Below are 17,718 nucleotides of genomic sequence, written 5' to 3'. Positions count from 1 at the left end.
CACCTCCCTTCTTCCCTGTCCACCTCACTGCCTCCTCTTCCACCCGGAGGTCAGCAGGGGCAGTTTCTGAGAAAGGCCACCACCTGGTTATCGCGTGACTCCCTGTAACCTGACGCCAGGTCTCAACTCTCCTTAGTGGAGTCAGGCTGAAGTAGCAGGTTGCAGGCAGCTGCCGGCCCCTCTGTTATCTCTCGGAGTGGCTAGTAGCATCACTGCTTTCCAGGTTTTCTCACATTAAAAACTAGCAAAGCTTCCTAGGATTCTCTCATTTGAAACCAGATTCTGCATTTAGCTTTGGGGTTTAAATTCTTCAGGTGCATTTCCACACCTGTTTCCCGCCTGTCCTTTCAAAATGACATGATTCGGGGCCTCAGGGAGCATTTATTTTCATCTTACCATCGCATGGATATGCTTATTATCTGGCCACCATGGTTGGGTTCCCTATACATTCCATAAATGATTTCAAACGTTTAAAACTTGTTGTTTCTTTTATAATGGCTGAGAATGTAGTCTATCCAGGTGAGTGCTCTGTGTGCACTCGAAAGAAAGTGTTCCATTATAGTGTGGACTGTTCTATAGTTGTCGGTTAGGTTAAGTTTGTCCATTTCTTGTTTAGACTTCTGTACCTTAACTAATTTTTAAAATTACCTTGTCAAATAATTACCAGGAGAGTTTTTCTTGTTGTTGTTGTCCAGAACAACTTTATTGAGACATAATTCGTAAACCATACAAGTCACTAGTACCCTCCAGGCCCCTTTATCCCTGCTCCAGCCTTTAGTAACCACTAATCTTCTTTAGGGGCTTCCCAGGTGGTGCTAGTGGTAAAGAACTTGGCTGCCAATGCAGGAGACATAAGAGACACAGGTCCGATCCCTGGGTTGGGAAGATCCCCTGGAGGAGGGCATGGCAACCCACTCCAATATTCTTGCCTGGAGAATCCCATGGATAGAGGAGCCTTGCGGGCTACAGTCTATAGGGCTGCAAAGAGTCAGACATGACTGAAGTGACTTAGCATGCAGTCTTCTTTAGGTCTCTGGATTTCCCTATTCTGGACTTTCATATGGATGGAATAATATAATATGTGGACTTTCGTGACTGGCTTCCTGCACTTAGCGTAATGTTTTCAAGGTCCATCCACAATGTAGCATATATGCGTATGTCATTCTTTTTATGGCTGAATAAGGTTCCATTATATGAATGTATCACATTTTGTTTATCCATTCATCTCTTAAAGGATATTTGGGTTTTCACTTTTGACTATTGTGAATAATGCTTCTGTAAACACTCATGTGCAAGTTTCTGAGTGGATGTATGTTTTCATTTCTCTTGGGTGTGTAGCTATGAGTGGGATTGCCAGATCTTCTGATAACTTTATGTTTAATAACTTGGGGAATTGTAGATTGTTTTCCAAAACAGTTGCACCATTTTAATGTTCCACAAGCAGTGGGTAAGAGCTCCAATTTCTCCACACCCTCACCAATACTCGTTATTATTTATCTTTTTGGTTAAATCCATCCTGGGAGGTGTGAAGTGTTATGTCATTGTGCTTTTGGTTTGTGTTTTCCTGATGAGTAAAGATGTTGAGCATCTTTTCTTGTGCCTATTGGACATCTGTATATCTTCTTTAGAGAAATGTCTAGATCCTTTGCCCATTTTTTGACTGAATTGTCCTTTTATTATTGAGTTGTAAGAATTTTTATGTACTCCAGACACAAGTTCTTTATCAGATATATGATCTGCAAATATTTACTCCCACTCTTTGAGCTGCCCTTTTACTGTCTTGATGGTGTCCTTTGAAAAACAAAAGTTTTAAGTATCAAATTTTGATGACATCCAAATCGTATATATGTTTTTTGCTGTTTATGCATTTGGTGTCATATCTAAGAAACCACTGTCTAATTTAAGATTATGAAGATTTATGCCTATATCTATATTTTCAAATTTGTTAATACAGAATAGTATATGATATTCTCTTTTATTTATTTATTTGGTTTTGTCTGTGCTGGGTCTTTGTTGCTGCATGCCAGCTTTCTCTAGTTGCAGAGAGTGAGGGCTCCTCTTTGTTGTGGTTGGCAGGCTCTCGATGTGGTGGTTTCTCTTTTTGCAGAGCACAGGCTCCAGGGTGTGCAGGCTTCAGTCACTGTGGTACAGGAGCTTAATTGCTCCGTGGCATGCAGAATCTTCTGGGTCAGGGATCAAACCCATGTCCCCCACGTTGGCAGGCGAATTCTCGTTCACTGTACCACCAGGGAAGTCCCTGATACTCTCTTTTAATCAGTTCATGTTTTACACTCTCTTTTTTATTCCTAATTCCATATATATATTATATATACACACATAATATATATAAACATATATATGTTTATAAATGTGTTTTAACTTAATTTAAGCATGCTGGGTGGTTTCCTATCATATTAATTTTTTTCAAAGAACAAATGTTTGGTGGTATTTATAATATATATGTCATATATTCACTAATATTAGTTTTTTCTTTGGTAATTATTTTCTCTTTTTATTTTCTTTTATTAATGTCTTAGATTGAGAACTTGGTTTATTCATGTCTCATCTTTTTTTTTTTTAAAAAGAAAGCCTTAAAAATTTCTCACTGTAAAATATTTAAACATATAGACAAAAATAATAAGTAGTGTAATATGTACTTACGGACCCATATTACTAACGGTTAACATGGTGCCTTCTTTGTTTAAAAACAAATTCTTTATTTGGCTGTGCCGGGTCTTAGTTGCAGCATGTGACATAAATTTAGTTCCCTGAACAGGAGTCAAACCCGACCTTCTACCCTGGGAGTGCAGAGTCTTAGCTACAGGACCACCAGGGAAGTCCTCCCTTCTGCGTTTTTATCACAGTGTGAAGTGCACTTTAATATCTTTCTAAAATTTCACTCCTCATCACTCTCCCGATATGCAAGCCTATTATAAATACAAAATGTACCATCCTTATATCTTTTCTGTACTTTAATATATATTTTGTAAGCAGTATGTTGCTTAATCATTATATGAATGACATTATACTATATGCAGTCTGAATTTAATTTATTGGTTCTGCATTTTTTAAAGAGATATGTCTGTGTTGTTCAAACCTATTTATTTTTCTTGCTATGGAGTACTGCATTATAAAAACATACCAAAATGTATTTATCTGTTTCCCTTTACTGGTCATTTATGTTGTTTCTGATTTTTAATATTTTGGACAGTGTTTCCATGAACCTTCTATTTCAGGTTTTTCTGGGCGCATGTGTACTTGGAAGTGCTTTGTAATAATGTGTAGCATTTTTAACGTTACTAAATATTTGCCGAATATCATCAAAATGATTGTATCAGTACCTTCTACCATCAGCAATTTATAAGAATTATTGTTGTTCCATATCCTTTGTAACAAGCAGACTTTTCCATCAGACATTTTTATTCTTTCCAGTCTTGTAGGAGTGAAATGGTTGTATTTTTTCATCATCATACACTCACAGTAAAATTGATCGTGGTTTCACTCCTTGAGGAAACAGTAAACCTTATTATTTTATTGTGTGACAAACTGGAAGGCTACATAAACCATTTCTGCTGCATACTGAAGTATGATGGCTGTCCTGAGGAAAAGCAGGATGTGATTTTTTGAGTTATATGCTGAACTAGCCTCCTTTGTCATGGAATGCCATTTTTATTTGAAAGAAGACTGACAAACGATGTCTTTTTTCAAACTTGGATATTTGAAAATTAATAAGATGACTCTGTCACGTCAAAGAAAACAACTGATAAAATTTAAGGCAGTGATAAAATTCCAGCTTTCAAGCAAAAATTAGAATTTTTGGAAAACTTATATCAGCCACAATGAGCTTATTGGATTTCCAATACATAGAGGCTTTTCTTTGAGGTTTGAAGTGATATTAACAGACATGATTTTATGATATTGTAAAATAAAATGGGTCCACATTTGGAAGATCTGCTCGACTCCATGGACCAGGATTCTCCAAAGGAACAATGAGAAAAGTTGCTAAATCACGCATGAGTGAAAGATCCTTTCAAAGTGCAACATAAACCAATGGATTTTAATTTTATTTTCCTTAGAAATTTTAATTTTTAATTTTGAGGTAACCTTAGACTTAGAGAAGAGTTGCAAAGTTGTTCAGAGAATTTCCCTTATACTCTGCATCTAGCTTCCACTAATGGTTACAACTTATGTCACCATGATACATTGACCAAAACTAGGAGATTAACATGACCTATGAATTTTAATAGGACAAAGTACAATAAATTCATTGATATTGTTTCAGGTTTCACATCACAACAAACATTTAAGAAACTACCACTTTAGTTTTGGTGTGGTATAATAAAAGATTATCTATAATATCTGAAAAGGCATGGATTTTTCTCTTTTCTTCTCTTTCCTATTATGTATCTGTGTGAAGTCAATTTTTTTTCATATGCTTCAACTAAAATTATGTATTACAGCAGAGTCCAGCTGCTTTCTATTAAGCTGGACATTCAAAGGATTTGCAAAAATGGAAAATGAAGCCACTCTCCCAATTAAATATTTGTTATTTTAGAATATATAGCTATTTTTTATAAAAGTGCCGTATATGTTATTATGTAATGGATTTGCTATTATTTTATCTTTTTTTGATCATGCCCTGCAGCATGTGGGATCTTAGTTCCTGACCAGGGATTGAATCCCTGCTCCCGGCAGTGGAAGCACAGAGTTTTAACCACTGGACACTAAGGGAGTCCTGATATGTTATTATTTTCAATAAATATATATTACAATTTTCTGTTTTAATTTTGAATATGGTAAATATTGATAGATATAATCCACATAAACAAAAATTCTTTGAGATGCTCAATATTTTTAAAGAATATAAAGGGGTCTTGAGAGCAAGTTATTTGACAATAGTTGCTTGAAATAATACATAGTATGTAATGAGTTGACTTTTCTACAATGCATCTAGACTAGTTCTATCTATACACCATTCTTAGAGAACTGAGAAAAAAGTCACCATTCAAATTATGTTTTCTAGGGCTTATTTCTCTCACAGGACTCTAGTAAAGAAAGATTGTTCTAGACATTAATAAGTCAATACATGTAAAATATGTTGAACCATGAATAGCAGATAAGCCTTCAGTATATGTTAACTGTTACTATTGCTTTTATTAATTGGTGCAGTTATTTGACAGTTGTGCATACTCAAGTATCTTCTCTCAGTTGGTTGCTGATTTTTAATTGTCTTTGTGGTATTTTTTTGTGTGAGAAAATTTTTAAGCTTTAATCTGTATTCAAATACATCAACGTTGTCTCTTATATTCTTTTTATGTCTCATAGAAGAAATTCTTTCCTTCCCCAAAGTAATAATGATATGCTTTTATATTTTCCTCTAAAGGTTTCTAAGTGTTCCCTTTCACAGACTCATGAAATCACCTTTGTCAAGGTCGTTGGTGACCTCCATGCTGTTGAATCCAGCGGTCAATTCGGCCTTCATCCTGTTGACCCATCAGTAGCCTTTGACACAGTTGACCTGTCTTTAATCCCCGAAATGCTTTCTCCCCTTGGTTTCTGTGATACTGGGCTCTTTTTGTTGTCCTCCTGCCTCACAGGCTTTTTTGTCCTCATCTCCTTGGGGGTCCTTCTCCTGTCTATATGTTGGAATGTGCTGGACTTCTGTCCTTCCACCTCTTCTAGTTCCTTCCTATACCCACCCTTTATCTGCTCTCATCCAGTCTTACGGCTTTAAATATCTATCCAGTGATGCCTATAAAAAATTATATTTTAGTTCTAGTCTCTCCTCTGAACTCTTTTATTCGATTGCCTGTAGGATGTCTAACAGACATCTCAAACTTAACTTGGCCCAAACAGAAGTGTTGATTTATCCAAGCTATTTCTTTCATGTTATTCCTTTCAGTAACACCACCTTTCATTCCGTTACTTAAGTGGAAACATTGGAGGTTTCTCGTTCTCTCTCTTTCACAACTCATATCCCAAATTTAAGCAAATATTGCTCTTTCCTCCAGAATATATCTTAAATCTTAACCACTTTATACTGCTTCCACCAGGATCATCTTAGTCCAAGAAACGATTATCTAGCCCCTGGACTGTTTCAGACGCTCACTGTCCCACCGGGTGTGCTTGTTCCCTGCTTCCCACATAACGGGGAGAGCGAGCATTTTGAACTATCCATGAGATTATGTCGCCTTCCCCACTTTCCACTTGTCATGACTTCCCATCCCACTTAGAACAAAATCCACAGTCCTTACCCGCGAGGGTCGCTGAATGAACTGAAGCTGATGCTTCTCCAACTGCATTGCGATTTCCCTTCTTGCTCCCTCTGCTTGCAGCCATTGTAACCTCCTCGCTGCCCCTTGAGCTTGCCGAGCGCATCACCAGCACGTGACTTGAATCCTCCTCCGGCCCCTGTCTCACCTGGAGAACTTTGACTCCCGTCTACCCTGTAGGAGTCACAGTCCTGGTGACCACCATTTCCTTCAGGACCCACGTGGGAGCTGAGGCTTCCACCCTGCAGACTGCTTCACATCTGTTTAGTATTGAGTCCATGGAGGTATCTCTTGTATTCCTATACATTTGTTCTTGTTATTTTGGTTCTATATTGTTATGTGTTTGGACAAGAGAGATGTTTTCTTAAATTTTTTTTTTTTAATTTTAACTTTTATTATTTTGGCTGCACCACGTGGTTTGAAGGATCTGAGTTCCCAGACCAGGGATTAAATCTGGGCCCTCGGCAGTGAAAGGGCAGAGTCCTCACTATTGGACAGTGAGGGAATGTGTGGAGAAGGAAGTTTTATCTTCACTGGGACAGCAAAAAGAAAAGGCTTTAAACCTATAATTTTTCTTTTGAGCTTACTGTTACTTGTACTCATATATATTTTTTTTTGCTACAACTTTTCCCCTTGATAATGTATAATTTCAGTTTTGATTTGCCCTAAGATCCATGAATTCTCTAGGAGTATTTTCTTGATGCCTATTTCCCCTCATTGATTTCTAAATTTTGTGTCATTATTAGAGAATATGGCCTATAACATTTTTCTCACAAATTGCAAGATCAGAAGAATAAAAGTATATTCTTAAACTTTAAGGGGTAAAGTTCTATAGTTGTTAAGTAAAATTTATTGACTATATTATTCAAAAACTTTATATTATCAATTTTTAAAATCTATTTGGCTTGCCAGCTTCTGAAATAAATATTGTAGAACTCTCCACTATGGATATATATACATTTTCAAATTCTCTTTGAGTTGTTAGGAGTTTTTGTTTTATGTAGTTGTCTGCTATGTTGTCTGTTGTATAAAGTTTTATGACTGTTACAGCTTCTTTGTGGGTTGCATCTTTTATTATCACATAATATTCTTTGCCTTGTCTGACATGTTTGTCCTTGAATTTGCTTTGTCTGACATTGGTACTTCTGCTTTCTTTTTGCTTGCCTTTGCACGGCCTATTGCTGACTATTTTTAACCTTTTTCTTTTTTACGTGTGTGTTATATTTAAACAGTACAGAATTGGATTTTACTTTTTTTTTTTTTTTTTGCTTCAGAGAAGCACGGATTCATTATTACTTGCAGCCAGTAAGGAGAATACTTGGCCTTTCCGAAAGCAGTGTCTGGATTTTACTTTTTATTTACATCTGACAGTCTCAGATTTTTAATGGAGAAATTAATTCTGTTCCCCTTTTTGTGTTAAAGAGTATACTTAGGGTTTAGGGCTTCTGTGTTATTTTTCATTGTTCTCTGTATCAGTTAGGAATGTGCTCGGCTGTAAGTGACAGAATGCACCATTAATAGTTGTCTGATTAAAGAAATCTTTCATATTTGTATTACCACATTTCATTTAATAATTAAAGAACTTTATTTCTTGGAGTTCCTCATTTTCCCTAAATGATAAGAAGTCTGGAGGTGTACTGCAGTGGCTCGATTAGTTTAGCTTCTCAGTCAGATCGGCAAGGCCTCATCTCCTCTCACATTTCTGCTTACTCATCTCTGGCATGTGGCTTTCTTCCTCATGGCTGAAAAAGTCCTCCAGCAGCTCCTGACATCACTTCTTCATTCCAGACAGGAAGAAGGAGGGGAGGTAAATGAGCAAAGAGTGAACACATTTCTCCTAAGAAGTCTTCACCTTTTGTTTAGAACAAGAAAGCCTTTCGCTGGGACATCTGCCCACATCTTCTTGGTCAAAAGTGGGGATGACTGGTCACTTCTAGGTCGACTACTTGCCAATGAGAACAATATTACATGATGGGTTTAGACCAGTTTCATTTGTCCTTTGAGACTGGAGTAGAAACTTGCCTTTCCTGAAATGCAGGGATCTCTGTTACTTCCCAAATTGGGGTTTTTAGCAAGGGAGGAAGGTGGCTGGGATGGATGGTGAGGAGGTAACTGATAGCATTTGCTATGATAGCTACTCATTTTCTGTTGTTTTGTCTTTTCCTTTTAAGTATTTTTCCAGGATTGACAAACCTGTTATCATGTACCTTTGCCCACAGCTAATTTGGAAGGTCTGCAATTCTGTAGTAGTCGCTTCCTTGCTTCTATCAGTCATAATTAAACTTACATTCCTCTAGTACTGCATTGCTTTTAACATAGTAAAAAGATAGCGATGCCTTTATATATCAGCCAGGGGAGTTAATGCTGCCGTCTGCAATAGATACATGCTGAAATTTCAGTAAGTTATAATGGAGGTCTAGTTCTGATTACGTCACAGCTTGACGTGGATTGGGTAGCTGTGGCATGGCTCGCCTTCGAACACTGACTCATGGATCAGGCCTGTTTTCTCTCCACCATCTTGGAGTCGTCAATTTCCTGCTGGGTGGGTGGGAAAGAGAATGTGGAAAAAGGCACGCTGACTGCAAACAGCCTTAGCCCGAAAGTGGCACAGGTTACTTCCCCTGATGTTTCATAGACTAGAATTCAGTCACGTGGCCCCACGGAATTGAAGGGGACCTGAGAAAAGTCACCTGCTGGGCTCAGGGAGAGGAGGTGGCGTGCTGGGCATAGTGCAGTCACTGTCACAAACTGTCATTCCAGTCATCCATGCATTTGTTTTTCTCTGCATAGATACACTCACTGCCTCCTTAATGGGGGTGCCTGCAAGTCTCACCTGGTCACTGCATCAGCCCAAAGTCCACAGTCTACATGTGTACAGCATTAGGCCCTCTAAGGTCCTGATGTGGCTCAAAAGACATGTCATCCTCACACCCTTGAGACATGATACACAGTGGGGGGAGCAGGGTCAGAATGTCCACTGTGGAAAAGGCGGGAGTATTAGCCCTACTTAGTCACTAGTCTATAGCATCATGAGGTCCTCCAGGTCAGACTCTGTGAGGACCCCCTGCGCTGGCAGTGAAGGGATGACCTTGAATGGACACTGACCGTACTCTGGAGGCTCCTCCTTGTTCATTATTCCCCTAGGCTGCATCCGAAGTGAATACAGAGGATCTCATCCTCCTTGGACCATATAGATATAGACTTTGAAACCTGCCTCCTGGTCATCGAGGTTGGGTGCCCAAGGGTTGTTTAAGTCATTAAGTCCAGACTCAGAGACTTAGTAGGCTTCTTATCTCTTTGCTTCCATGTGCCAGGAGCAACAGCTAAGATTCTTCTCTGGACGTATTTCAGAAATTGCGTTTTCCTTTGCATCTTTATCCCATGCCTCTACTTTTCAACTGAAGGTCATCTGCATTTAGGCTGTTTGAAAAATAAGTGTGAAAGACTGCACCCTTCGTGTCTTGTTTTAGCCTGGTTCCTCTCAGGAGCAGAGACAAAGTTGGGAGACAATCACACAAGAGTTTATTCAGGAAACACCTGTGAGAGAAAAAGGGCCGGGAGCTGGAGGAGGCTGGGAGAGCCATCGCGCTGTAGTCAGTGCAGGCATGACCTTGAGTGAAAGAGAGGGGAGGGAAGGTTGGGTGGAGGCGTTCCAGGCTGTCCAGGGAAGGTTTGTTACAGCCTCTGAGGAGTTGCCCTTCACAGGAGTCTCATGTCTCCCAGGAACCAGCCTGCCATGCTCAGCTGAAGACTGGGAGCATGACCTTGGGCTCAATTCTTTCTGTTCCTTAAACACTTAAAAAAAAAAAAATTAAAAAAAATTTTGGCTGCACCACCCAGCATGTGGGATCTTAGTTCCCTGACCAGGGACTGAACCCATACTCCCTGCAGTGGAGTCCCAACCACTGGATTGCCAGGGACGTCTCCTCAATTCTTTCTTGAACTCATTTCTTTCCCCTAACATCTTGCCAAACACAGCACCTAGAAACTAATGCATACTCCTAGTGCTGTGTTTTCCAACCTCCTTTCTTAAGAGAGACAAGTTCAGAAGGCATGAGGGTCTTTGTTTTAAGTTACAGTGTCTGACAGCTTTACCAGATGCTTCGTTCCTGCATCACATGAATCTTCAGCCAACCAGCCTGCTAAACACCACTACTAAAGCACTGACAGTCAGTTGATATTCTTGTTGCAGCCTGTACCCCACTTTGGGGTCAGATCTCCATTTTAGTCATGGTTATCAGTGGAATCTATTAGAACAGGCAGACTGAAAAATCTCAGTGACTTAATCCAACACAAATTTATTTCTTGCTCAGGTTATGGGCTGATGTGGGTCAGGGAGATACAGGGGCCGGCTGCTTCCTCTTGCAACACCACCATCTCCAATTCTTTGCTTCCAGTCAACAGACAGGGGACATGATAGACAGAGATGAGAAATGAGAGAGAGAGAAGACTCAGAAGATGCTTGACTCCAAAGTGCCTTGGCTTGTATGAAAGTGTTAGTTGCTCAGTATTGTCCAACTCTTTGCAACTCCATGAACTGTAGCCTACCAGGCTCCTTTGTCCATGGAATTCTCCAGGTAAGAATACTGGAGTGGGTAGCCATTCCCTTCTCCAGGGGATCTTTCCCATCCAGGGATCAAAGTCAGGTCTCCTGCATTGCAAGCAGCTTCCTTACCGTCTGAGCCACCAGGGAAGCTTTGGCTTGGAAGTGACACAAGTCTTCCTTCAGTGAGTCACCTGATGTCCGCTCTGCTGAAGATCTCAGGTCTCTGGGCTTGGACACCAGTTCCAGCCCTGAACACCTGCTCCAGCAGGCTGACGTGGCTGCCATATTGCTCCCTAGAGGGAATGGGAGGGGGAGATGGCTGTGGAACAGGTCAATCTCTGTCTGGCATCCTCTTTGCAGATGACAAGGTTTTGTATGGTGATGTGATGGTTGTGCACCCCTGGTCAACCCAGGTCATTCCTCACTCATTACAACTCTGACCTTTTTTTTTCCCTTCCTTCTCCTTCTTCCTCCTGTTGTGAGGCAGCGAGTGACAAGCACATCCAGTGGCTGCTGGGGGCAGATGGCGAGGTCTGGGTCTGGATCATGGGAGAAGGTCCTGGTGACAAGCCCTATGAAGAGATCTCTGAGGAGCTGATTGCAGAGAGAGCGAGGCTGCAGGCGCAGCGGGAAGCCGAGGAACTCTGGTGAGAGGTGCCAGCGGGTGTTGTGGTGGGGAGAGGGTGCTGGTGCCTGAACACGGAGGCTTGGGGTGGGCTCAAATTAAGGATAATAGATTATGGGTGGGAAGGAGAAGCCAGTGCCAGGCAGCTGGCAGGCTGTTTGGAGCTGTGCTAAGATTAGGTGGCCGAAGAACTAGTCTTACATCAGGTAGAGCTTGTGGTCCAAGTCCCAGTTCCACTCATTAGTGGGGAGGTGATTCGAGGCCTCAGTTTTCTACACCTATGGTTTGGGGACCACAACACCTTTTTAATATAGTTGGATTTATTGAGATAATACATTTGATATTCTTTCGCCTCTTCCCTCACTGAGTTGTCCCTAGGACAGCAGGGCAATTTGAATATCACTCTTAAAGTCTGCTTGTTCCTCTTTGTGTTACCTCTGTTTTTCACACAAGATGGACACTGAAGCCTCTGCTGATACTGGGAGGGTCAGACTTCTTTCATAAACAACTTACAACGTATTTGTTGCTAAACTTGGAAGTTTGTATGAGGTCGGTGCCAACACTTTTCCCACAAGTTTTAATCACGGTGTTTTTGTTGTTGCTGTTTTTGACTACACTGGGTCTTCCGTCCTGTATGCAAGCTTTCTCTACTTGCAGCGAGAGGACTTCTCATTGTGGTGGCTTCTTTTGTTGCAGAATGCAGGCTCTAGAGCCCAGGCTCCAGAGAAGGCAAGGGTCTTTGGGGTCGCACAGAGTTGGACACGACTGAAGTGACTTAGCAGCAGCAGCAGCAGAGCCCAGGCTCAGTAGTTGTGGCGCACGGGCTTAGCTGCCCCTCGCATGTGGGATCTGTCTGGACCAGGGATTGAACCCCGGTACCCTGCATTGACAGGCAGATTCCCAACCACTGGACCACCAGGGAAGTCCAATGACAATGTTCTAAATAATAAAATTGTGACATAGATTCATGTTGAGATTTGACAGAAAACAGCAAAATTCTGTAAAGCAATTATCCTTCAATAAAAAATTAATTAATTAAAAAAATTGTGACATATGACCAATATTGAAAACTATAAAGAATTAATTAAAGAACAACTCAATACCCATCACCTAGGATAAGCATGATGAGGATTAGGGCAATACCTGCTCTGTAAAGTGCTGTATTCACACCTTGATAAATTGATTACTGTAGATCCACAGCATTATTCAAGGTACCTGTATAGTATCCCATTACATGAGGAACTCAACTTATTGATCCTGTTGAGGGACATTTGTGCTGTTTGCCCTTTTTTTTAATGTTATAAAAATCCTCTGATGTGCATCTCCCTACACCTTTGTAAACTCAAGCAAGAAATGGGATTCCTGAGTTTTGTTTTTTTTTTTTTTCCTGGCTTCCAAAGCAGTTCTGCTGATTTACATTCCTGTACAGGAGAGGAACGGTTTTTTCCCCACCTTTGCCAACATTTGTGAACCTCAGACACTTGCCATTCTGATAGACCAAGAATGACTGGGCATGGCTTTTATTTGAAATTCTGTCGGCATGTGGTCCCTTCTTTTCCCATGCCTCCTGATATCTGCTGTTCTCTTGAAAGGAAACAGAAGGAGGCAGAGATCACCAAAAAGTTCCGGGATGCTCTGGCCAATGAGAAAGCCCGGATCCTGGCAGAGAAGTGGAAGGTGGAGATGGAGGACCGAAAGGCTGCCAAAGTCCTGGAGGAGCGCATCCATGAGGAATTCAAGGTGGGCCAGTGCCTGGGTGTCGGTGTGAGGCCACCTGTTGCAACCCCCAGGCTGATCTCTGGTTGGACCAGTCCTTGGCCAACCACTCTATGCTTTAGAGCACTCTCATAGTGCTTTATGAGAATAGAAATCAGACGTGTCTGAGTAGGAAGGAACTTGATATACCATCTTGGCTAATTCACTTCTCCTTGTACAGATGAGGAAATTGAGGGCCAGATAGGGAAGAGACTGTGTGTAGTGGTGATTGGTTTGGGGACAGAGCCAGGATCAGAACTCAGCCCTCTGCATCCCAAACCAAGGGTCCTGAAGTGGGGCCTGAAGAGAGCTGAGTCTGTGGTCAGACCAGCCTGGGATCCAGTTCCAACTCTATTGCTCACTGTTGTGTGACCTTGGGAAGCTTGCTGAACTTCTCTGAGCTTCTTGTTTGTAATATTCGTAATAACAACAATCTCCTTGAGATTTTTGGAGGATTCAAGGAGATGAAAAATGTAAATTTTTCTGCCCAGCACAGGACATTGTTTGTAAGTTTGCATATCTGTTCATTCTGAGACTCAGAGTTTGGAGCTGGTAAAGGAGCTTTACAGTCCTGTAGCAAGAAGCTTAAGTTTCCTGAAAAAAAGCTTAGGTTAATATTTTTTCTTCTGGTTCCTATTTTGAGATTTTTTTTTTTTTGGCTATGTAGGAATAATATATTTCTCAGGGGGTAGAAAACTCAGAAAATACTCTAAATAAAAAGGGAAAAAAAAAAACAAGAATCATGCTGAATCTCAGCAGTTGTATATTTTTGTGAATTGTATATTAATGGCATTTGCCCATTTTTGAATTTTTAAAAACGTTCCCCCTATAATGATTAGCTAAAGGGGACATTGGCCATTTAATATCATTTCTGTTGTAAATATTTTTTTCTCAGTGTTGTTGTTGCGGTTTTCTTAATTTTGGTTATAGTGGTTCATGATGTACAGAAGGTTAAAATTTTTATTAGCCAATTATATGAATCTTGTTCTCTATTAGTTGTTTTATGCGTAGAAAGACCATCATCACAAGCTTATAAAAATACTAATCTACATTGCTTTGTATGTCTTTCCAGATCTCATTTCTTTGTACTCAATTTTCCTTCACTTTGCTGTGTGGTATGATATATGGCTCTCACTTTATTTTATTCCAAATGGCTAGCCCATTATGCTAACATCATTCACTATGTAAATCATCCTCTCTCCTCTCATTGGATTTCCTGCCTTGATTCTTACTTCTTACTTACTTTTGGATCCTTTTGTGGATTTTTCTTCTTTGACTGATTATTCCTGAGCCAGATGTAATTGTTTAATTGTATGTAACTTTAACATAAATTTTACCATCTATTAAAGTTAGAGTGTATCATTATTCTTCATTTCTAAAATGTCCTTGGCTAATCTCATCCATTTTTTCCCCATTAGAGCTACTTTTGAATTATATTCTCAGTATCCTCTTCTCCCCTAATATCCAAAAAAATCTGTGTGGTGGTTTTCATTGAATTGCATCAATACCATTGCTGTATTTGTGGAAGATGAACATTTTTTATAATATTAAATCATTAAATCTTACTCAGGAATGTGATAAGTTCTTCCTTTTATCCAAAGTTTCTTTTTTTATCTTTGATATAGTTTTTTTTTCCTAAATACCTATAAATGCACTGGCCACCCAATCCCAAACATTCTCAGTGACATATGAGGGCTTCTTTTTTTTTGGACTTGGGTAAAATTTATTGTTTTCTTTAAGTGCTCTATGTTTCTTTTCTTTTAAATTTTATGTTTAATATTTTTATTGTTATTGTGATTGTGCTCATTACTTTTAAACCTACTGCAACTTCTATATATTTGCATTGTTATTGGTCTCCTTATTTAACTTTCCCATGAGTTGCCCTTTTTCTCTAGGAGATTCTTTTGCATTTTTAAGTGAAGGAATATGTACTCTCAAGACACTTCGTTAAAAAAAAATTCAAACTTGGAGAAAAGTGGAAAGAAAAACGACATGAGTACTCATATATTAATATTACCACCTACATTTACCGATTATTAATATTTTGCCTCGATTTCATGCTCTTTGCTCTTCTCTTTCTCCGTCCACACATGCATACCCACAGGCGCACACACGGTCACATAGACATACTTGTACTTTTTTGTCGCTGTCAAACACTTTGAGAGAAAACTGCAGACATAGTGCTTTCTAACCCAGGAGTTGGCAAACTATTTTCTGTACAGGAGCAGATAGTCAGTATTTTAGACTCTGTGGGTCATGCTGTCTCTGACACAACTGCTCACTAGGACATCATGGCACAAAAGCAGCCACAGACAACATGTAGACAAAAGAGTGAGACTATGGTCCAACAAGATTTTCAAATAATGCCTGTCATTGGCCTGGGAGCTTCCCGATCAAACCTAATCCTTCAGTGTGCGTCTCCCACAAAGAAGGACATTTCCTGTCATAGCCACAAGAATCATTGTCACACTGATTGAAATTAACCATGTAATTCCATAGTAGTGACTCAAATCCCATCCACACTGGAGAGATGCTTAGTTTGTATTGCTGGATTTTGCATAGGAGCCTGGTGGGCCACCGTCCATAGGGTCGCAAAAGAGTCCAACGTGACTTTGCAACTAAACAATAACAGTTTAAGTCTGCTGGGGAAGAAAACCAGTACTTTTCACATGTCTCCAGCAGTGAGCATCGCCTGTTCCAATCCCTAGCCTCCCTCCTCCCCAGAGGTGGGCTGAGTCCCAGATGCCGGGAGGGTAGCTTGGCGGACCTGGAGTCTTGGGGCTCGGTTCCCAGCAGAGATTCTCTGATGTCTCCTTGAGGACCTCAGTGATTGAGGGGTAGAAATTGTATGCTGGCTCTGTGTTGGGGTTTATGGAGGAATCAGTAAAGCCATATGTTCACTGAGGAACCCAAATGCAGGCTTTTGTGTTATTTCCAAAGGTTATCGTTATTGTGTGGTTTTTTTTTTGTATGTGTTTTTTCTGTGTGAACACATATAAATGTGTTATATGTGTTTAATATACATAGTAAGTATGTCTGCTCTGAGGAGCCTCAGAAGTGCAAGTAGCATCTTTGAGGCCTTGGAAGGCTCATTAAGGAACATCAGATCAGACGTTGGGGCTGGATGGTCCTTGTTAATGAGCTGAGATATTTTCTGTCAGTGCGTCCGTACTTAGTTGCTAAATCATATCCGACTCTGCTACACGCCTGTAGCCCGCCAGGCTCCTCTGTCCGTGGAATTCTCCAGGCAAGAATACTGGAGTGGGTTGCCATTTCCTTCTCCAGGGAATCTTCCCCACCCAGGGATAGAACCCGTGTCGCCGGCATCTCCTGCCTTGGCAGGCAGATTTGTTACCACTGAGCCACCTGGGAGCCCCATTTTCTGGCAGAGCTGTCTGTAAATGAACTACCCTTTTATTGTGACAGGCTCTCCATCACAGGAAGTGGTTATGTGTAGGCTGAAACAGTATCTGAGAAGGTTTCAGTGGTGGATTAAATATGCCTGGCAGCAAATACTTGGCCTCTCCTTCCTTTGAGAGGAGGAGTCTGGTTCCCCACCACTGAGCCTCTGTGACCTTGTGGCTAGCCTTGGTCTGTAGGGTGCAGTAGAAATGACTGTGTGTAAATTCCGAGGATGGACAAGAGCAGATTGCACCCTCTGGCAAGGCTCACTTTTGGAAGCTGCCTCACAAGAAGCCTTCCTGCCCTAGGTTCCCAGGCTATCTGCAAGGACACCCAGGCTAGCTAAAGAGAGGCTGTGTGAAGGAGCACCTAGGCACCACACACGCGAGTGAAGCCTTTGTGGTTCTTCCAGTCAGTGACCTCAGCCAAGTACTCGACCATGACTGACATAATGTGCAGCCGAAAGGCCACCCAGCCAAGCCTGGCCCGAACTAGTATCTTCAGAATCTCAAGCACATAAAACGTTTGTGTTTTAAGCCACTAGATTTTGCTGATAGCTTGTTGTTATAATACTTAGCAATAGATAACTGCAACAGCTTTGCCAAAGGGATTTACGCAACGGGTTAGAGATTGGTTAGATAATTTTTATTGTGTCTTCCTACATCAAGATGCTAACATAATACGAATCTTGCATGCAGCAATGCACCGATAACATTCATCTAATTTAATACTTTTTCCCCTGAGACCAGAAGTGGAGGTTGTTTGGAGGAGGGTGGTGGTGGTAGTAATAAACTCCCTGTTCTCAAAGAGCTTACCAGGTGCCAGGGAAGAGAGAATTCTGAGCAGCCACTCAGCCCCAACCATGACCGGAGGCACCTTAGAGGGCAGAGGTCCTTCCAGAAACCCTGCACAAAGACAGAAAATGGAAAGAAGATAAATGGGGTGAGAAATGATCTGCTGGGGCAGAGAAAAAAGCACATGATGGGTGGAGGCAGACAAAAATCTGGAAAGACTGGCTGTGAGGCCCTTGAATGCTATGCCAAGGAGGTGGACTATTTTCTGTGGGCAAAGCAGACCTGCGTGTATTCAGAGGGCCATGTTTGATCACGTCTTACGAG

The 17,718-nt window shown here is 40.8% G+C and overlaps 1 protein-coding gene across 2 annotated transcripts in view; it reads left to right on the top strand.

Moving 5' to 3' along the window:
• SH2D4B (SH2 domain containing 4B) overlaps positions 1–17,718 on the top strand; it is an 83,175-nt gene that overhangs the window by 9,939 nt on the left and 55,518 nt on the right. For both annotated transcript variants that reach the window (XM_086381689.1, XM_086381688.1), the window contains exons 2-3: positions 11,302–11,465; positions 13,036–13,183. In XM_086381689.1, the coding sequence (XP_086237815.1) occupies positions 11,302–11,465; positions 13,036–13,183 (312 nt within the window). The remainder of the gene's footprint in view (positions 1–11,301; positions 11,466–13,035; positions 13,184–17,718) is intronic.

This window comes from Bos grunniens, chromosome 28 (assembly GCF_055505025.1).
Source record: "Bos grunniens cultivar Pamir isolate PY7600 chromosome 28, Bosgru_T2T1.0, whole genome shotgun sequence".
Taxonomy (NCBI): Eukaryota; Metazoa; Chordata; class Mammalia; order Artiodactyla; family Bovidae; genus Bos; species Bos grunniens.
Note: the sequence above shows the minus strand (reverse complement) of the source record. Positions and strands in the feature narration are given on the sequence as shown.